Genomic DNA, 22,374 nt, shown 5'->3' on the forward strand with positions numbered 1-22,374 from the left:
TTCTCCAGGTGCGGGGTCAAAGGCCCCGCCCACATCACTTGTCTACGTTTCCAACGGTAGCGGGGGGGGGGGGGGGGGGGGACGCAACAATCCACTAGTCGACGGGATCCGACCCCCTGAGATTCTACGTCGGTACTACGGTCACCATGACGACGCCTCGTTATCGGACCGGTCCGCTCTAAAGGCGGCCATGTAGCGCGGTGACGGAGGGGGGGGGGGGGGGTGACGGAGGGGGGGGGGGCGATCTGGGCTCGCTGTCTAAAGCCATAATTAGAGTGGACAGAGTTTGTGTTTAAGGTGACGACGTTAAAGGTGTGTTTCTATCGCAACAATCAATCGGTCGCGCCGCCGTCCAGGGGGGGGCAGGGGGGAGGGGGGGGGGGGGGGGGGGGGGGCTGTGGTCCGGGGGAGGGGGGAGGGTGGCGGGGGCGGGGGAGGGGGGGGTGGACGGCTTTGTTATTGTCTTATCACCGGGTTTTAATTGTTTATTTTAAAAAGACAACTCAGGTCCCTGATTCCTCACAGCAATGCCAAATGATACGCAATCACACGAAATCACAGGAAATCACCAGAATTCAGCCTTATTGTCGGATGTTTGAGAGCTTTTTTTTTACGAGCAGGTGCTGAACGCGTGGAGGACTCCAGCCTCAGCCTCACCGCTCAGTTTCTCTTCTTATGTTTTGTATCAAATGTGTTTCCATGTTATTTTCTGGTGCCTCGATCAAATGTTTTTTATCCAAAGTGGGGATCCCATTTCAAAAAAACCTTTTTTATAGATCAGTGTTAGGGGAGCAATCTCGGTTAATAAACTAATAGAATGTCCAAGTACAAAATATCAGACTTTTTAAGTGCCTTTTTATAACTCATATTTGCAATTATTTTATTTCTGATATTTATTAAATAAAGACCCCAACGATTGACCCACAAACGCACAGTGAGAGTTGTGTCTTTATTTCTGTACGTGTTTATTAATGATTATATTGTATGGTGCTGTTCACAGGATGAGGTCTGTAGTACAACTCCCTAACTTCCTAATATGTTTTACTATCCCAGTGATATCCAAATACTTTCTGTATTTCATTCCATGGTTTGTACTTCGTTTTTATGAATTACTACTAAAGGCACTGTGGTGATTAAAAGTGCTCTCAATTAAAGGAGAAGAAATATAAGGTAGTTTTACATACATACATACATACATATATAATGGCAAAAGTATTCCTCTTTTTGGACTGGCAATCAATTTGTAAACGGAAAGCTCATTTTAATTTTTGACATAATAATGTTTGACAATGTCCTGCAATAAAAGACGTGTTTTACTAATAAAAGTATATAAAGATCAAGTCAAGCGGCCCTTCTCGAGCCATAATAACACTTGTTTATCAAACTAAATCTAGAGCACATTGTAAAAAAAAAAAAAAGTACTAATGCACAATAACCCTCAGCCAATCACAGCGCGCCCCTTCCTCCTCGACCATGACGCCACCCAGCGCGGCTTCTCCACAGGTGATTGGTGCCCGGCGCGGACCAATCACAAGCCGTCCTTCACAGCAAAGTTGTTAACCCCCAACAGTAGCACTTTGCTTTCCACCTCTCTAGTTTCAGCCGCTCGGCTACTAGAAAATAACATTTAGAGAACGACCGGCGGGATTAAAGATGATGTCGACGGTGATTATCGATCGGACGGAGCTGATCGATCGGACCGAGACGGGATCGAGCGGAAGGACTAACAACACCCATGTCGGCTCGCACTGCCTGCGTCGTGGGTCCGATTCCCAGGCGTCTTTCCCCGTGACCTGCGCTGCATGTCCCCCGGTCCCGGTCCCGGGTGGGACCCCGGCCGCCCGGGGGTGGATGCCCGCGGCCTGGTGAGTCTTCAGCCCCGGGGGTGGGGTGGGGGTGGTGGTGGTGGTGGGGGGCCGGGCGGGCGGGCGGCCGCTCCGGGGAGGGCCGCTCCGTGATGGGGCTTCTGGCGTCAGATGATTTCAGACACGCAATCAAATTCCTGGCTGGCTGGTCAGCTGGCAGCTGTGGTTCATATCCAGCCTGATAAAAGCTCTGAAACTACCCGCTAGACCCGGGTTAACCGACCGACCGACCAGCCGGTCCTGACGGCAGCAGGTCGGATTGTGTTTAGTTTGGTGAAAGGAGGAGAGGTCGGGACTAATTCTCCAGTCTGTCCACCATATCTCCCAACAGCAGGCTGGAGTTATTCTGAGGGGGGCAGTCGGGCTCTAATGAGGCCAATGTCTCCCAACTATGAGACGTGTCGTACAGGGGTGCTCGATGCGAAGGGTTTGGAGAGTATTAGTAGCGGCGATGGTCGGTGATCTTGTGTTATAAAGACTAATGATTTCATCATGGCTTATTATTGAGTGGTCAAACAGCGCCGCCCCCGCCGTGTGGCGGACGGTGGTACTGCATGGCCCTGCACCCATCCTCCTCCTCCCCTCCTTAACCCCCCAAACTGCGTTTTTAACCCCCCCACCCCCCCCCCAAAAAAACCTTTCTCAAAGTTATGTTGTACGGTGAAGAGGTAGAGGAAGTATTGTTTGGCGGCGGCGACCGGTTGTTTTGGTTAAATAAATGATTAGTAGGTCGAAGACACGACATAACCTTGACTATTCGGATTGGTTCTGATGCTCTGAGGGTCCATGTCTCCTCTCCTGGGGGGGCCCCTGAGGGCCCATATGTCTCCTCTCCGCAGGCGGGCCTCGCTGAGCCTCTGTCGTGTCCGCTGGGTCGGTTACTAGATGAAGGGCGATTCGACTAGTCTAGTATGAGCTTAACCTTCCGGCGTCATGTGACTGTGAGCGACGTCAACCCCACGAGTCACGACCCGCACCCACCGTCGCCCACCGCTGCTCGAACACCGCCTCGTTCGGCTGGTCTCTACCGCACCGGTGGAGACCAGGACGAGGCTGTGTTTCAGGTCTGCTGTCGGAGGTTGTGCCTCTAGGTTGAAATAGCGCTTTCAAAGCAGGCAGAATGTGGAATAGTGCGCTGGTCGAGCTCTGCTGATACTATATTATTATTATAGTTATATTATCTCTTGGCCCAGGTTTGAAGTGGTTATTATTATTATTATTATTATTATTATTATTACTCCTCCTCCGTGCTCATAGTTCTGTTACTACCGCTCTTGAATCCAAACCTCGTCTTAATTAAAATAGGACTTTCCCTGGTTTGGGTTTGTTAATAAACGATCTCTTTTAAATAATCAAGACGTTACAGTATTCACGACGACTGGATTTCAGTTGAATATTCCGTCGGGACCACTAGGTCCCACGACGCAGAACACGGGTTTGACCAGCAGAGGGCGCCCGTGTTCTGAAGCAGAGCTGTCACTGGTCTGGTCTGAGCTGTCACTGGTCTGGTCTGGTCTGAGTTGTCACTGGTCTACTGTCAGACTGGTCTACTCTGATCTCAGCTGGCACTTGTCCACTCTAAACTGAACTGAACTATTCAGCATTTTGCCTGGAAAGTAATGTCCTCAAGTCTGTTCAATCGCTCACTAATTATAATGCCATCATGTAGTCGTTTAGATGGCAAGTTATTGCATCTAAAATGTAATCATTCCAAAGATGTGAACAATAATTCAGTTGCTGAAAAAATGTATTACGATCCCAGTTTTGAAGGGCTAGGTGGGTTGATATGCATTTGAAGTAGGGCCATGAAGTTCAAACTATAACACTATAAATATTTTTTCCCCAGAAGTGTTATTATAAATTGGTTATCAAACCAATTAACTAATCCAAACCTTTTGATATAATGCAGTACAACACTTGGCAAGCGAATGAGTTAACCATTTCATTAACGTCATTATTACATTTCAATGGACTACGTTATTAAAACTCTAATTAATTTTATATACATCATATTGAATGTCATTTAATCGTTTAACCTCTGGGCCCTTCGAGAGAGGATCTGAAAGGAAATCATAATTTAGTCATTAATGCTATATTTAAATAAAATGTAAGGACTAAAATAACATTTCAGCGATGCGCATTTTTATTATAATTTTGTTCTCTCGTTAAGATTCGTTATTTTAATTATTAATTCTGAATAACAACGCTTTTTTGTTCCAAGTGTTCCACACAAAAAAAATCTAAATCTAAATTCTCATCACGCGTGTTATTTCAATCATGTATTATTTATCTCTGTGCGTGTGTGTGGAAAGCAAAACTGGGGGGCCCTCCCCCCCCTCCCCCCTCCCAAACCACCACCCCCCTCCCAAACCACCACCCCCCCCCCCCCCACCCACAGCAGCGAGCGCCGCGAACGCGCAAGCGCTCGGGAGCGCGTGGGAATGGTCGGCGGGTGAACGGGGGGCTGGACCGGCTGGACCGCTCCGAGACAACCGGAGCAAAAAGACTGTTAAATGTCCGCCATGTTGTCCATGGCGTACTGAACCAAGCGGCGAGGCAGCAGCGGAGCGCCGGGAAACACGAGTCCGACAAGCCAGCCAAGCCAGCCAGCCAGCCAGCCCTACAGCCGGGGCCTTCCCCCGGCTCTTCCACCCCCCCCACCCCACCCGGTTCGGCGACGCCCTTAAAAAAAACACACGGCTACAGCCCAGCCAAGCCAAGCCTAGAGTCGGTCCTCTTTTTTAGACCCACCGAGAAACAACCGCCCGCCACACAAGAGTCCTCCATGACGGCTCCGCCCGGCGCCAACGCGGTCAACGCTCGGAGCTCCGGTACCTTCTTCGCGCCGCGGCGGCGGCTCGCGCAGTGAGGAACAACCATGAGCAAACTGTCGTTTCGCGCCCGGGCGCTGGACGCGTCCAAGCCGCTCCCCGTCTTCCGCTGCGAGGACCTGCCCGACCTGCACGAGTACGCGTCCATTAACCGGGCAGTGCCGCAGATGCCGACGGGGATGGAAAAGGAAGAGGAATCGGTATGCTTTAATCGTTCAAACCAAAAAAAAAAAAAAAGCTCTGGGGGGAAAAATAAACGTGTTTTTTTTTTGTTTTTTTTTTGCGTATTCTTTGCCGACATCAGGGGTTGTCCCTCTCTCTTCTCTCTTTTTCTGCGCAAGCTTTCACAAAATGGCTGCCGTTTTTTTTTCCTCTCTCTCTCTCTCTCTCCCCCCCCCCCCCCCCCTTCCCCTTCCCCTCCACCACCCCCCCCACCCCCCACCCCACCCCCACCACCAACCAACCAGCCAGAAACACGACGAATTCTGCGTGTAAAACGCATCAAAATATAGGTTTGACACACGGTCCGGCGGGGTATGCGTGTGTTTATGCCCGTTCGAGTGTAATATGTCGGTATGGGTCGGTTGTGTTGCGTGGACGGGGACCGGTTCGGGAGCACAAAGGAATCACGTGATTTCTAGCGCTTCGGACATTTTGTGTGTGCGGCGGGGACTGGGCGTCATGGCGGCGGGCCGGGGGACGGGGGCGCTGGCGGGTCCGCGTGACATGTGGCCGGGGCAGCCGGAGAGATGTCAACACAGGCCGGCTGACAGCACAGGGGGACGGCCCGCTCGCTCGCTCGCTACCTGGTAGTAGTAGTAGCTGTCACTTATGGCACACACACACACAGGCTGCTGGTGGTGCTGAAGGCTGTTGTGTTGTTGTTTGAGCGCCTACTGCTGCTGCACCTGGTGACAATCCGAACAGGAAAAAAAAGTAGTATTAAATATTTAATATTGGATTAAATATGAGTTCCTGTTTGCGAGTAGGGTTGTCTTGCATTGTGGGGCTTTTGGTGTGTGTGTGTGTGTGTCCGGAGGAAAGTTAAAGTGACAGGTAGGCTGTCGATCATCAACCAATCGCTCTTGTTGATTGTCAGAATATATACCATGACTCAAAGGAGTGGCAACGAATAATAAATAAAGGCCCGGGACATTTTTATAGCTGCATTTATGTTCTTCTGCATGCACTTGTTATCTGTATGTCAAATGACACCCTTTGAAGTTGTAGAATAAATAATTACAACCACAGAATTAATATCTGTATTCATAGTTCCTTGTTATGGGTCAGGGTGTCCAATAACCCATTCAACTAATGACCAGCGTCAGCAGCATTCTGTAGCCATGTCCCAAACTATCATTTCTATTCCATTATCTTCTTAATAACAAAGAAATATCGTTATCGCTGCATAACTAGAAGTAACCTTCATTTTAAGGGTGCTTTAATTTCACCCCTGGTACAAATGTAGCGTCTAATTCATAATATATATAGCTGATGACATACACTACCAGCCTAATGCTGTTTTAAAGTAAAATCCCCTTCATAAGAATTCCACACCTCATAACTCGTCTCATATCAGGCCGAGCGGCGGAGATGAAAGTGTGTCAACGTGACACCGTGACAGTGAACGGGGTATGATGTACCGCTGCTCTGGGGGGGGGGGGGGGGGGGCCGATCTGTAGTACAGCTCTACTACGGAGTTCCCTGGGGAGGGGGGGGGGGGCAACGGTTCAGTGGGTCAGATGGCACAGCAGGTTGGCAGCACGTGCCCCACTCTGCAGGGGCCCTGCGGCCGCGGGGGAGGAGGGGGGGGGGAAAGAGAGAGAGGGAGGCTTCGAAGTCTGCTCCCCCCCCAGCAGGAGAGATGTGTTGCGTAACTGGGGCTGCTCAGCTGTATGTTGGGAGAGAAACGTGCAGGTGGAAAACGGAAATTGAATTCGGAGGGCGATGTTAGTTGCATTTCTGCTCTATGAAGGCTAGCTTGTGTCCGGTGGTGGGGGTGGGGGGGGGGGGCGGTGGTGGTGGATGTCCGTATTAAATCGCCTATCCCGTGTGGTGATAGGGTTCAGCTGTGTGCTGGCATGATGTTTGTGGGAGCTAAATGCTAGCCGGTCCCAAGTTTCCCCTCCTCTCTCCAGTTATCTCTTAACGGTGTTCAGTAGAGCAGTCACCGAATCGGTCTGTGCTGCAGCCTGGAGTATTGGATCTCCAGTTTGGTGCTGACGGGTAATCGATTGATTGGAAACCATTCAAAGTGCATTGTGTGACGCGCGTGTGTGTGTGTGTGAATGAATGGCATCCGTCGATGAGTACTGCGGAGTGAGTGACAGAGGGATTCATGTGGGGGGTCATCTAGTCAGCCTTACAGATCCTCACTGCATCAACAACCAGACCCTCACTGCATCTACAACCAGACCCTCACTGCATTAAACGCTTTTATTTACATTGAAATCAACAGAGCGCTTTAAATTCAGTCAATGCTGGTGTCGTCTATATCCCAGATCCCACTTTTTCCTTCTCCAGTCACCCTTGTGTTGTGATTATGAAAACGCAATGGAACTGTGTCACACAACCGAGTCGTCTGCCGCAGAAATATCCTGGAAGGGTAATTGTAGTCCCATGTGGCCGGAGCCGCACCACTCCAGCCAGGAGCTTCTGTGTAGTCTGTGGTCGCAGTCTGTCCTCCCAGATGGTTCCCCAAATCCCCGTCGCGTGCGGTTATGTAATGGTCTGGCCTGTTGTTGTTGTTGTTGTAGGCCGGTCTGTCTGGTGTGTCGGTTGTGTGTCTCCGATCGGGGGGGGGGGGGGGGGGGTGGTGGTGTGTGTGTGTGTGTGTGTGTGTGTGTGTGTGTGTGTGTGTGTGTGTGTGTGTGTGTGTGTGTGTGTGTGTGTGTGTGTGTGTGTGTGTGTGTGTGTGTGTGTGTGTGTGTGTGTGTGTGTGTGTGTGTGTGTGTGTGTGTGTGTGTGGACGGACCAGGGCATGGTCGTGTTTACATCTGGGTCTGGGCCGTGCATGCGTACACGTGTGTGTTCCTGCCGTGTGACCTCACTGAGGTGGAATGTAGGTCATGTGACCTGTCTGAAGTGTGTGTGCGTGCAGGATCTGATTGGTTCCTTCAGCGGTGGGCCCTCGTATTGAAGCGAGGTGATGTGTATCGCAGACTCGTGGTTCTTCCTGCGCTGTGGCAGGTGTTCCGCTGCAGACCGGACGATGTGCATGGAAGGAGGAATGTGACACATCTGGCTGCTGTGTATTCTGCTTGTTTACATGCACTTGGTGTCTTAGCCATTGACATGGTTGAAATCGTGGTCTTTTTAAAGTGTGCATACCAAAGCTTTGTTATGTTATAGCCTTAAATGTTTGCGTCAGTGTTTGTTTATTTGGCTTTTAAATGTGGGTCAATGAATCGACCGACCCATGAGGTTCATTTAAAAGGTGAGAAATGTATTCATTAATGAACGAATTAACAGAATGTCACTTAATGTTATCAGTGGAAAGTCCTTCCTCCAGTCTGCTCCATGTAGACTAATCCAACCACGCTGACAGTAGCTAGCTTCAAAACACTGTCACTGATGCTCGCCCAAGTTTAGCTAGCTCCCCATGAGCCACACAGCTTGGGTGCCGCTGAGCTGCGCTACCCCTGGGCTGTCGGCTACTATCCAGGGCTCCAACCATGTCCCAGACGGTAGCTCTCTGAGGGCCGCGCTGGAGTCGGCCTCAGGTGATCTGGTGGTGATTGATGGCATCAAAGGTTACGTTGGGCCATGCTGTGCTTACTATGGCTGTGTCTGGGAAAGGGAACCTTCACAATGAATCACCTTGGCGGCTGGCCCAATGCGATATATATAGTATGACATTTTGGATAATAGTTTACTAGGATCTGGTTATTTTCTATATGGGTGAGCTGATTTGTAATTTGTGATGTCGTGTTGTAGGGTTATGGAGTGTTTCATGCCTGCGTTAGTACTTATTATCCTCCTCATTCTCCCATGCAGTGACTCTTTGCTAAAGCTAATCTCTCAAGAAGCATTGACTGGGTTCACCATACACCAACATACCACTTCCCAGTTAGTCTCCAGTATATAGCCACAGCCTGGTTCACCATGCACCACCGTGCCTTGTTTATAGTCCTCCGAAAAGTGTTGTACGTAGATACGGAGAGCCTGTCGGAGACCCTCTCCGTAGCTCTACGTGCACATCCAATATTTTTTACCTATCCGTCGATGAAACAGAGACGTACGGAGACGGCAAGGGCTGTGATTGGTCCTCTAACAAAATAATTTCCGGAATCACTTTCCCCGGTTTTGACTTTGCACCTTGTTTACTTTGCACATTAAGGACTAATAAAACAACAAATAAGATTTGAAAAGCTTTGGAAGTTTATTTTCAACACTATTTACACGGTCAGTAGTCAGCATATTAGATTGATCGGGCGGCGAATTGCATCACGTATCCGACATCCCGACGGAGAACTGCGAATGCTCGAGGGGTCTCTGTAGTTATGGAGTCGGATTACGGATACGGAGTAGTATACTTTGGCCTGGTTCGCCATAACCCAGAGCTAATGTACAGCTTACAATATACTTCTAAACCTGTACGTCACGTCGTGACATTCCTGCTTAACAGCTAACCCTAGGTGTTGGCGGTTACAGGAAATATGTAAACAATTAAACTAGTGGAAAGATCATCACGTCGATATGCTCTTTCTTGGCAGTAGCCAGGAAGTGCAGCGTCATGATTCATTGAGTCTCTGCAGGTTGTTGGGTCTCTACAGGTTGTCTGGTCCGTGGATGGGCCAGTGCATCGCCAGCTTCTGACTGATAGGAACAGGCCTCTAGTGCCGTGACACACGCATGCCTTTACGCTTTACACACGCATGCCTTTACACTTCACACATGCATGCCTTTACACACGCCGCGTGAGCGGTCTAGTTTCTGAACTTTCTCTTGCAAGCAGTTCCATGCATACGTTCAGCTGTGACGATGGTAAATGCGGCGATAGTATTCCGAAACCGGGCTTCACCTTCCAGAGCCTATTGGAGTGTGTGTGTGTTGGCGCTTATTTCCTTGTCAGTCGGCAAACCTGCCGTGCCTGGTGTGAACGCCGGTAATGCAACCGGTTTTGTTTTAAATTCAACAATATAAACTTGCACGTGCTCCGGAATGTTAACGTTCGTCGTTTGTTCGCACATGGGACTTTTTACTCTGGTAAGGGAAATGGTTTCAGTGTGGAGGCCTGTCTCCATTACAGAGGGGCTGCAGGGAGTCTGGGAGATGGGGGGGTGGGGGGCGGCGTGCTAACGTATGCTAGCGGAGTGTCTGGGTGTATAGGAGTTGTTTTTTTTTAGGGTTGTCTGGCCAAGCTTTAAGATCACTGTGAAATGAGAACGTGACTGCGTTTTTAACCTGGTTGGTTGGCCCACATATCCCCGGTCATATTATGCATCCAGTCCACAAAGCACAGATCTAACCCCAGTAGTGTTGTGCAAGTTCACATTTCTAACTAGTTCAAAGTTCAGTTCATATAAAAGAAAATGAATAAATTCACGTTCATAGTTCACCAATTCAGTTTTGAACTAGTTCATGTTCAGTTCATTAACAGTTTTTTGAGAAACCGAAGAAAAACTGTTGGAGTGAGTATTCTGTGCTTATTTTTTAAAATGAATCCTCTCCATTACCTGCTGCCCATCACTACAATCTCAAATTGTTGTGGATATTACTTGTACACCTGTTTCATTCATCACAACTAAGGCAGTAACTCTATTTAATAAACATGTAGTCTGGACCTAAGCATCAATTCAGAATGTCACAAAATCTGAACTAGTTCAAGTTCTTTAGTTAAAAATATGCTAAGTTCAGTTCAAAGTTCATAGAAAAATGAATTTGTTCAATGAACTAGTTCTGTTGAACTAGTTCATGCACAACACTGTCTAACCCTGTGTACAATGACTGCCACTTGGTTTCAATGGTTTTGTTGTTGTCTGAATTGTTTCACAGCCTAGTGGACAGCTATGGGCTAAAGCCTCTGCTGTGGGCTAGTCCACTCTAGACAGACTTTGGAGTTAAAAAATCGGAGGGAAAGTTGATCGGGTCCTCTGTACGATTTTTGCGTTTGCTTAGGCTACATTAGCGTTGCAACTCCACCCCAGCACATTGGAATAACCATGCTACTCTCGATTAGCTTCGGCTGAGTGACTGTTGAATAAAGTGCATGCAGTGCATGCACCACTTCCATGCGCAGTCCTTAGTGCCGTTATGTAATTGCATATGCAATTATGTATTATGTAACATCAGTGCTAGCATGAGTCATACCAGGTCAAGCGTACGCAGTGCAGATGGGTTCTCCATCCACAGCGTATGTAGACGTGAAGAGGCAGTGTTTTTTTCACATTCATACTCATACCCATCGCAGTTCATGTTCAACGAGTGGAGGAGGACGTCCATGTATCATGGACTAAAGGTTTACATAGCGGAGACGTCTTGCTCCTTCCCAGTTATGACCTATGCCTTTCCCTGCTCTCCCAGCGGGTGAACGGGGTGGAGGGGAGGGGGTGGGGGGGGGGTTGTGAGTAGCGTAGACACTAGAGTAGATACCCAGAGGCATGCTGGGTAGTGACCGTGGCTTCCAGGAATGACGCCACGGTCAGCTGTAGACCGGGAGCGCTGTGGGGGTGGTCGTGATGCTGCCTTCATCTAGAGGATGACCTTTTTTGGTTCAGGTCACAACCTGAACCATTGTCTTTTATTCACAAGCAGGATAATGGAAACTGAATTCCTCCGAATTCAGTTTCCATTATCCTGCTTCGTGTTTAGAGCAAAGATTGCCGACAGGTGAATAAGGCTAATGGGGGTGGACTCCGCTGTCCGGTGGCCGGTCGCCCTGCTAGTGGCTGAAGGTGGGCGCGTAGCCGGGTCCTAATGCGTCAGCTCTCTCGTTCCCTGGAGGACTTTACTGTGGAAGTCTGACAGCCGTTCGACGGGAGGCTCTGGTTCTCCTGCAGTCAGTAGTGGTTCAGACCGTGGATTTTAAACTGATGCGTGCAGACTTTGGCTCTTAGACTCTTCTTTTTTTTTTTATAGCCTGAGACGCATTCTTTCTAGTGCTGGACACTTAAGTTTTCAAGACTTTGGAGTGATGATGGTGGTGATGTTTTTTTTTTTTCTCTTCATGCCAAAACGTTCAGACGAATGACTGAAGACCCCCGTGGGAACTTTATGGAACTTCCGGAGTAAACGCTGGAGAATTTCCCATCCTTTTCCATGTTGCGTGTCACAGACCTGCCTGTCAAATGTGTTTTTTATTTTGAGCAGTGCAGGATGCATGAACAGATTTACACAGATCGAGTTCTGTCTACAACCTACTGGCAGCTTCCCTCCTTCCTCTCAAGTCGTCCTTCCTGTCATCCTTCCACTTCGTCTCCTTCTCCTACGTCCAAAGATGTGCTGAATAAAGACAGCAGACCTCTGCCGCCGTGACACACTGCTTGCCGCGGGCACGCTGCCCAGATCTGAGCTACTACTACAGCAGCAGCAGCTGACTGATGAGGCCTGATATAGCCTCAAAGCACACCCTGCTACCACCGCCCCCACCAAGGCACACAGGTCTGGCAGGCCCTTGTGGGAATACAAGTGTGTCCAAAATAAACTCCTGCCACTAGCCAACTTTTGGTGGGAACTTTTGGCAGATAAAAAAAAAAAGGGTTACACATTCCTTGGCCGGTAGTTAATCCCCTCTGGCAGGTAAAAATAAACCATTTCTAAGTAAACGTTTGACCCTGTGGACGCAGGTGGTGGTAGATTCGCAGCAAAAAATGGTTCACAAAAAATGGTTTAATGGCTGTTGTGCTATAAACTGTACCGATTAAACCTGTAGTGTGTGTGTGTGTGTGTGTGTGTGTGTGTGTGTGTGTGTGTGTGTGTGTGTGTGTGTGTGTGTGTGTGTGTGTGTGTGTGTGTGTGTGTGTGTGTGTGTGTGGTAAATATGGTTCTGAATGATAGTTAGTTTCTCCCTGATCCTGCGTTGCATGTTTGCGGTAAGCTTTCCAAAGAGGGGCTATTCTCTTGTTGGATGTTTACAGCAGATGGACATCATTGTGGATGGTGCTGAGCAAAAGTGTTATGGTACCCTGAACGCTCGATTGGTTCTCTACGCCTCTGTCAGGGATTCCTATTGGTTCCCTACTGCTTTGTGAAGCTTTCCTATTGGCTCCCTGTCATGCTTTCAGGGATTCCTATTGGTTACCCATTTGCTGTGTCATAAATGGCTACATTACCAAAAACAATATTGAAGATAATTCTAATGTCCTGTTGCTCTCGCCAGCTATAAATGTGAGCGTTCATCCTGAACCATCACTATTCTGGGTCCGTTTACATTCTCTGTAAATGTAATATTTCATAAGCCAGTGGAAATAAAAAGTCAAGTGCCTACTTCTATTCTAAGCCGAGCCCCAGTCAAGCAGGGGTATGTTTGACAGCTTTGTCAGTTTAATGGGGGTTAAAACTGTGAAATTAAAACGATCCATTATATTAAGTTCAGGTCATGGCACCCAGATCTTGTGTAAAACTATTCATGGGTACTCTCAGGCTCCTGGTAGCACAGGGCTACCAGGATTACTGCTGGAGCGTGGATGCTCATTTCAAATCACAGGTCTGTCTGGCGTAATGGGCTCCCGAGCCGGTGTTAAGAATTGAAACATAGGGAACGAACTTCCTCGGAGATGCCCTCTCTCTCCGGTCACGATTTAGTGGTTCGTTGATATCTTGCCCAGCCCCATATTAAATGCTGGGATATGTTCGCTGGGGTTGTAAATCTGTAAATTGTGTCCCTCTTTTTTTTTTTTGCGTTGTAAATCACAGGGTTTACTAGCCAATCAAATCTCGGCTCTATTGGCAACCTTTGCTAATAATTACTACTTAATGACGGACATTTAAGCACCGTGAAATACGTTCTCCTCTGGAACCGTCCGATTGGTGTACGTTCCATTGGGCCAAATGTCTTGTCTGCACGTGAGGTTGTTAAGCAAGTGCTAAAGGGCTGATTATGGTCCGACGTTCACGCAACAACGCAAAGGGGGTTACGGACCCGTTACGTCCTTGCGGACCCTCCTTGCGTCCACCGCAAGGGTCTGACGTGCGCGTGTAACCTTCTGTTGAGGCGATGCAGCCAAGACAAGGGCTGTCATTGGTCCGCTCACTCAAACCCGACGCGGAACCGTAAAGGTTCACGACTGCGTCGAAGCGTCTGCGTGGTAGTTGCGTTGCGTGAACGTGGAGCCATAATCAGAGAAGCTATTGAGACTGTTGGCCCTCGCCTCACGTTCATAAACTGATCAAACCACCGCTTCTTTCCGCTACGTTGGTGAACGTGACTGCTGGTAAACGGCGTGATGTGTGGCAGGTTTTCACCTCGCTTGTTGACATCGGTCATCAGTGTTGTCGGTTCAACCCAGGTAATCCAGGGCTCTGGCGGTAGCACCCGCCTTATCCTACACCTTCAGCCCTGTCTGATCCCTGCTGGGGTTCATTGATGTGGCTTCACCTGGTGACCTCTGGTGACCTCTCCGGGGTTCATCTGGTGACTTCTGGTGACCTCTGGTGACCTCTCCGGGGTTTGGCACTTGGTGACCTCTGGTGACCTCTCCGGGGTTCATCTGGTGACCTCTCTGGGGTTCATCTGGTGACCTCTGGTGACCTCTCCTGGGTTTAATGTGCCTTCACTCTGGGCTGGGGGAGTGGTTCCTTACCTCCGGGCTAGGGGGCTGGTGTGTAATGTAGGCCAGTACGGCCATTTCAGACTAAGTGCCATTTAATGGGCTGTACAAATGAAATGAAAGTTTAAAAATGTAAAAGCAAATGTAATACACTTTGAAGTGTATAACAATATGTCTATACACAAAACAATGCTCAATGGGAAATGGAGAAATACGAAGGTACCAGAATGCTTTGTTCATTTCCCGGTAAATTGAAATGGCCCCAGGCCGTTTGAGACTGTTCTCCGGACCAGTAGAGTGCCCTGTGTGACCTGGTTCCTCCTCTGGTTCCTCTCCCCCCCCCCCCCCCCCCCCCCCCCAGGAGCACCACCTCCAGCGGGCCATCTCGGCCCAGCAGGTGTACGGAGAGAAGAGGGACAACATGGTGATCCCGGTGCCCGAGGCGGAGAGCAACATCCCCTACTACGAGGCCTTCTACCCCGGGGACTTCAACATGCCAAAGCAGCTCATTCACATACAGCGTGAGTAGTACGGCCCGCCGCGTCCGCACGGGGGGGGGGGGGGGCCTCAGCATCCTCCTCCTCCTCCTCCTCATCATGAGGGTCATCGTCATCATCATCATCATCATCATCATCATCATCATCATCATCATCATCATCATCAAGATGGTCATCATGATTGATCATCAAGGTGTTCATCATGATCGATCGATCGATCATCAAGATGGTCATGATTGATCATCAAGATGATGACCCTCATGCTGACCTTCATGAGGGTGTTGATGATGGAGGAGGACATTGTTTCTGCTCAGAACAAACACCGTCCTGCATGTAGCATTAGCAAGTATTGGATGATGAATTTGGAGGGACGGCTACTAGTTTAGACCGTGTGTGTGTGTGTGTGTGCGTGTGCGTGTGCGTGCGTCCGTCCGTCCCCTCATGTTTCACGGGTCTATAGACCGCTTGGGTCGGCGTGTCAGTACTGACATGAAGAGTTAACAGAACCAGGTTCTGTGTATATCGCTGTTTTCAGGCTAGCGCTCTGGTCCCGCTGGCTTTTACTTTGAAAAGCCAGCGGGACCAGATGACTCATCACGGTGAACGTGCTGCGGAGGAGGAGGAGGTGTGTGCTGGGGGAGAGCGTTTCATCGGCCTTAATCTTCGTACAGGACTGTTTGGTTTCACTTGCGTCATGGGGCTGTTTGTATTCATAGGGCCGCTGTCTGGCAGTAGACAGCAGGAGACTCTTTTTAAACGGCGGTCGTTTAGTTGGGCTCACTTTTAACGGCCCCTCGCTTGCAGTTGTTCTGTCCGCTCAGAGGGTTGTCGGTTCTCTTCGTGTCTTCGTCTCTTGTTTAGTGTTTGTTGTGTATTCTCATGTTGTTGTCTTGTTTGTTGCTTATTCTCTTCCTCTGTTGTTGTTGTCGTTGTGTGCGTTAGACAGCCTTGTGTTTTGTGGACGTGTCTTCAGCTGAAGGCCTCTCTGGGGTTGTGAGTTAAAGTCCCTGCTAGCCCCGGTCACGCAAATTCCAATCCTGTTGTTGGCGCCGCGTAGAACCGAAGAAATGCGGATCCTTATCTCGGTTCCAAAGGTGTGGAGGATGCAAAAAAAAAACAACAACTGTGCTGCGATTGTGACATCACATTTGTTGAGCTCTTATTTTGAAGGGCCAGGGGGGATCCTGCCCATTCTGAGCTTACTCGCGGCTACACAAACAATGGCTAGACAGGTAGGGCACAAACGTTTTTGACTCCACGGTCTGTTCAAGATTCAAGATTCAATACTTTAATTGCCATACAACGGAAGTTGTTAGGAATTTGCTGCAGTGTGCTCTACAATACAACAGACAAGACAAACACCACACAAAGATAGGAAGCCAAAGACATAAACATAGACATAAGACATAGTGCATACATGATTCATTCATACATTCACGGCTCGTCCCTACATAGGCAAGAGTCTAAAAGTGGCACGTGACTTTAGTGGAAGTTCACCTAAAGTGCAGGTTTTAGGTTCACTTCCAAAAGTGGGAATGCAACAGGATGATACTGGTTAAAATTAAAAAGAATATAGATAGATAGATAGATATACATATATACACACACACACATATATACACATACATACATACATTCTGATGGAGGATCAAATACAAAACGTACGCTAGTAAATAGTGAAACAAGTGATGTTGTCATGCTTTTTTTTTTTAAATAGGAAGCGAAAGATGCAATGAAATTGCAACCGAAACAGTCAACCCCAAACCACAGCCGAAACGTGTCGAGGGATCCCCCATCTCTGCCCACAACCTCACCGACTGGTTTCAGAGACACTGGGCTGCTGAGGCTAGTCCTAACGCTACACGTGTGAAGGTGTAGAGGTGTTGCCGTGGAGACAGGGGGTCATCCCTCCCCCTCCATGTGTGCTCAGAGGAGCTCGTTAAGTCAGACTTAATTAAAGTCGCAAGATACGAGGCGGAGAGTTGGCACGTTGATGTGTGTGTGTGTGATTTGACCTGGAGGGAGGCCGGGGGGGGAGGGGGGGGGAGTGTTGATGAAGGTGGAGGCAGACTATGAATACATTAAGGATGCACTGGTCCCATACTGGGAGGAGGGACCTGTCCCATACTGGGAGGCGGGGGATAATGGGGGGTATGGGGGGGGGGGGTCTATGCACAGCTCCAATAGCTCTCGTCTTTCCGTTCTCACCCAGCTCCTCTTTGTGTAGTGAAACCCCAGCTGCCCGCCCCCAGCCTAGAGGGAACGGCGGAGGATTTGTCATCCCAGCACTGACTCGGGGGGGGGGGCGGGGGCGTTACACACACATCATTACTCGCCGGTCGTTAGCGGTGGTGTGAAGTCCGGGGGGGGGGGGGGGGGGGGGTGGGCGGAGGCACTCTCACACTCTCACACACTCACACTCGTTTTGGCAACCAGGTCGAGCATTTATTAAACACACACTTCCGTCGACGGACAGTGTACAGTGGGTACGAGGCGTGACACCGCCTTCTCATTGGGTAAGACTTCAGGGAGAACGCGGTTCCATTCTGGAACATGTTCAGTGTGTTGCTGAACACGGACTGCTTTGTACCTCGCCGTTGGTCCCCGTGCGTCTCGGGAAATCTGACATGGTGGCCGTGAAAGAGGAACGGGCGCGCTAGGCTGTTTTTGAAATTCCGGGCTAATAAATTTCTCATAAATCCCGGACCGCAACGCCGAGCCCGTTCCGGCGGAAGCGGAGTTGACGTCTGAAGCGTAGCGGACAGCGGAGCTGACCTTTACCCTCCAACTGAGATGGGTTTTCCACACCTAAAGGGGTGTGTGTGTGTGTGTGTGTGTGTGTGTGTGTGTGTGTGTGTGTGTGTGTGTGTGTGTGTGTGTGTGTGTGTGTGTGTGTGTGTGTGTGTGTGTGTGTGTGTGTGTGTGTGTGTGTGTGTGTGTGTGTGACAGACACAGCACCTGGTTTGTCTGTTATATCCTAACGGATATAATATATATGTTGCCATTCATAAATAGTCATGTAGTCATCTGCTACTCCCTCAGCCGTGAGAGGGGGCGAAGGCAAAGCTACGGGATGGCTAACCTCAGGGATGACTAAATCTAAGGGATGGCTAATCTAAGGGATGTCATCGTTTGAGGACGAGCAAACCTCAAAGCCGTCTCGCTGTGTTCTGGCATCACAGCGAAGACGGTTAACGTCTCAAAGTGGAGCGGTTCATGTTCCACCGTAGACCTGATGATGTCCTGATGACCCAGAGCACCAGAGGAGCTCCGTGGGTTCACTGGTCTTGAAGCAGAGCTCTAACCCCCCCCCCCCCCTGTGGTTCCTCAGCTTTCAGCCTGGACACGGAGCAGCCCGACTACGACCTGGACTCGGACGACGAGGCCTTCGTGGTCAAGCTGAAGAAGAAGATGGAGATCAGCTTCCACCAGTTTGAGGAGATGCTGGACCGTCTGGAGAAGGGCAGCGGACAGCAGGTGGGGCCCCACGCGCGTCTCACATGTCCCCCATGCGTCTCACATGTCCCCCATGCGTCTCACATGTCCCCCACGCGCGTCTCACATGTCCCCCACGCGCGTCTCACACGCCCCCGTCTCCATTAGCACCGGTCTGTCTCCATGTCTAGGAGACGGACTGGTGCTAGCTCCAGGTCTCCTTCATTCCTCTCCCGAACCTCTCTCCTTTTCATTCCCCCCCCCCCGCCATGTCAGTTTTTGTGTCAGACTTATTCTCGTCAAATTACCTTCTCTGATTGACCCAATCAGAACTGTTTACAGTTATTGACCGTCTGATCAATATTCATTGATCCGATGCATAGAATCATGTCTCTCTCAAAGCTGGCCATTTACAAAAAATCCCTCGGTGAAGTCAATTATTCATGTGTGTTTTTCTGTAAATGGATTTCTTGAAAGCCATTGACAAAGTCAACATGTGACTAATTATTGATTAGTGAATTAGTGTAAACACTAATCAATGGTTGGATAGGTCTTTATAAACTTCGTGGATTGTTCTCCTGAGTTGGACCAGACCTTCTAAACCTAGTGTTTGGGTCGTCTCCGTTAGATCTTCTAAACTGGTGCTGGTTCCTCAGTGAGACCAGACCTTCTAAAGGTTGCTCCAGTGAGACCAGACCTTCTAAAGGTTGCTCCAGTGAGACCAGACCTTCTAAAGGTTGCTCCAGTGAGACCAGACCTTCTAAAGGTTGCTCCAGTGAGACCAGACCTTCTAAAGGTTGCTCCAGTGAGACCAGACCTTCTAAAGGTTGCCCCAGTGAGACCAGACCTTCTAAAGGTTGCTCCAGTGAGACCAGACCTTCTAAAGGTTGCTCCAGTGAGAACAGACCTTCTAAAGGTTGCTCCAGTGAGACCAGACCTTCTAAAGGTTGCTCCAGTGAGACCAGACCTTCTAAAGGTTGCTCCAGTGAGACCAGACCTTCTAAAGGTTGCTCCAGTGAGACCAGACCTTCTAAAGGTTGCTCCAGTGAGACCAGACCTTCTAAAGGTTGCTCCAGTGAGACCAGACCTTCTAAAGGTTGCTCCAGTGAGACCAGACGTTCTGACCTGGTGCTGGTTCCTCAGTGAGACCAGACCTCCTGACCCCGGGTTCCTCAGACCTCCTGACCCCGGTTCCTCAGACCTCCTGACCCCCGGGTTCCTCAGACCTCCTGACCCCCGGTTCCTCAGACCTCCTGACCCCCGGTTCCTCTCCTATCCAGCTGGTGAGCCTCCCCGAGGCGAAGCTGCTCCTGAAGGAGGACGACGAGCTGATCCAGGAGGTGTTCGACTACTGGAGCCGCAAGAGGAAGGTGGGCAAGCCGGGCTGCCTGCTGGCCGTGGTGAAGCAGGAGAAGAGGGACGGCTCCAGCACCAGCGACCCCTACGTGGCCTTCAGGCGGCGGACCGAGAAGATGCAGACCCGCAAGGTGAGCGCCTACTAGGGATGGGGTCAGAATATTCGATTATTAGATTATTCGTTCCTGAGGGTCAAAGTCGATTTTCAACATTTGGACCGTTAACATTTTTTCCCCATTCAAATAAACAAGAATTAACGGACGGAACTAATGTTGGTTCTGTAGCACTATTACAACACAAACACTGATCACTGTTAAAGTTTGTTTTTTTGCGTTTAAGATATTGAGTGATTTCTTGCCGATGATCCATGGCTGCCTCTGTGAATGTCGGCACACATCGAATAATCGATTATTCGTTCATACCACCCACTGATTATTCGACCATGAAAAATTTGAGTTATTCATGTCCCTAGCGCCTACAGGCGTTAAGAGAACCATGGAGCTCATAGCCCCCCTGCCGGGGGTACGGGAGGGGGGCTATGAGGGGCCAGACCCCCTGTACCCCAGCAGGGGGTCCCTCTGGGGGGGGCCAGACCCCCTGTACCCCAGCAGGGGGGTCTCTCTGGGGGGCCAGACCCCCTGAGGTTTCTCTTCCTGGGCGTTGCCCTCATTTCTAAAACCGAAAGTCAAACTTTTAGAATGTTGGGGGTTAAATGTTAGTCTTGACTGATTTTTTACCGAGGCTTCAGCTACGAGAGAGAGACTTCGGCCTTGATTTTCAACTTCTGTAGACTGATTGTGCCCCCGAGTGGCCAAAAGGAAAACTGCACTTTATTCGAGTGGGCTGGGGGAAAAAGACCAATGGCTTTCTGAAGAATGAGTCCCGTTTCATCCAGATACTAAACATTTGACTGGTCATCAAACAGGTTCTATGTATAGTGCAACGTGACGAGACTTTGATCGTAGTAATCCACGTTGAATGATGTATAAAATGTATAATAAATTGTTATGGTATATATTGTTTATGAAGCTCTATGATGTATATAATAATAAGTGTATTAGTGATACAAAATCTTGCGGTATGTTATGGTTTATGAAGATGTGTGATATATATAACATGTGTTCTACTAAATCTTGCGGTATGTTATGTTATATATCACACATCTTCATAAACGGTAACATACCGCAAGATTTAGTAGAACTCATGTTATATATATCACACATCTTCATAAATGGTAACATACCGTAAGATTTAGTAGAACTCATGTTATATATATCACACATCTTCATAAACCATGAGTTCTACTAAATCTTGCGGTATGTTACTGTTTATGAAGATGTGTGATATATATAACATGAGTTCTACTAAACCTTGCGGTATGTTATGGTTTATGAAGAGCCGTTCTGTGTGATATATATATGAAGTGTTGTAACACTGATACTCAACGTGTGTGTGTGTGTCCCCCTCAGAACCGCAAGAACGACGAGGGGTCGTACGAGAAGATGCTGAAGCTGAGGAGGGACCTGAGCCGAGCCGTCACCATCCTGGAGATGATCAAGAGGAGGGAGAAGAGCAAGAGGGAGCTGCTCCACCTCACCCTGGAGATCTTCGAGAAGAGGTGGGACTGCCCGCGGAGAGGCCCCTGGCACGCCGCCTCCTGGCGCGCCTCCTCCCGCTTCTCCTCGAGCTCGCCTCCTCATCCTAGCGCCGCTCCTCTTCCTAAAGCTCTCCTGCTCCTAGTGCTCCTCTTCCTAAAGCTCTCCTGCTCCTAGCTCCTCTCCGCCTCTTCCTAGCGCCTCTCCTGCTCCTCCTCCTCCTCCTCCTAGCTCCTCTCCTGGTCCTCCTCCTCCTCCTAGCTCCTCTCCTCCTAGCTCCTCTTCTCCTCCTCCTCCTAGCTCCTCTCTCCTCCTCCTCCTAGCTCCTCTTCTCCTCCTCCTCCTCCTAGCTCCTCTCTCCTCCTCCTCCTAGCTCCTCTTCTCCTCCTCCTCCTAGCTCCTCTTCTTATCCTCCCTCTAGCTCCTCTCTCCTCCTCCTCCTAGCTCCTCTGTCCTCCTCCTCCTAGCTCCTCTGTCCTCCTCCTCCTAGCTCCTCTTCTCCTCCTCCTCCTCCTCCTCCTCCTCCTAGCTCCCCTCTCCTCCTCCTCCTAGCTCCCCCTCCTAACGCTGGCTCCTCCTCCAGGAACGTGATGTCTGACTACAGCGGGGAGGTGATGGCGGAGGTCCTGGCCCAGCAGGCCCTGGTCAAGCCCCAGATCATCCCCCTGGTCCCCATCGTCAACCAGTACCGGCACCAGGACCACCTGGACCTCAAGGACCACAAGTCCAAGGTGAGCCCAGGGACTCTAACGTTTAGGTTCAGGGCATCGATCAGACACTTTCATCCAAAGCGACTTAACAATACGTCCATGTGTCAGAAGAAAGAGAAACAACGATATATCTCTGTCGGTACAGTAAGGATGTTCATAGAACCAAGTGCCAAGCACTAACCATCACTAGGTTAACCCATTCCCCGTATACACTAACCATCACTAGGTTAACTCATTCCCCGTATACACTAACCATCACTAGGTTAACCCATTCCCCGTATACACTAACCATCACTAGGTTAACCCGTTCCCCGTATACACTAACCATCACTAGGTTAACCCATTCCCCGTATACACTAACCATCACTAGGTTAA

The 22,374-nt window shown here is 49.5% G+C and overlaps 1 protein-coding gene across 1 annotated transcript in view; it reads left to right on the forward strand.

Moving 5' to 3' along the window:
* Positions 1 to 4,269: 4,269 nt before the first annotated feature.
* The window catches only part of LOC311360948 (enhancer of polycomb homolog 1-like), a 28,109-nt gene continuing 10,004 nt past the window's right edge, over positions 4,270 to 22,374 (forward strand). Inside the window, 6 exon segments of the mRNA XM_084481071.1 lie at positions 4,270 to 4,896; positions 14,768 to 14,927; positions 18,235 to 18,380; positions 19,619 to 19,825; positions 21,164 to 21,312; positions 21,873 to 22,020. Of these exon segments, the coding sequence (XP_084337197.1) occupies positions 4,744 to 4,896; positions 14,768 to 14,927; positions 18,235 to 18,380; positions 19,619 to 19,825; positions 21,164 to 21,312; positions 21,873 to 22,020 (963 nt within the window). The 5' untranslated portion in view covers positions 4,270 to 4,743.

Source organism: Micromesistius poutassou, assembly GCF_964030765.1.
Source record: "Micromesistius poutassou genome assembly, chromosome: 16".
Taxonomy (NCBI): domain Eukaryota; kingdom Metazoa; phylum Chordata; class Actinopteri; order Gadiformes; family Gadidae; genus Micromesistius; species Micromesistius poutassou.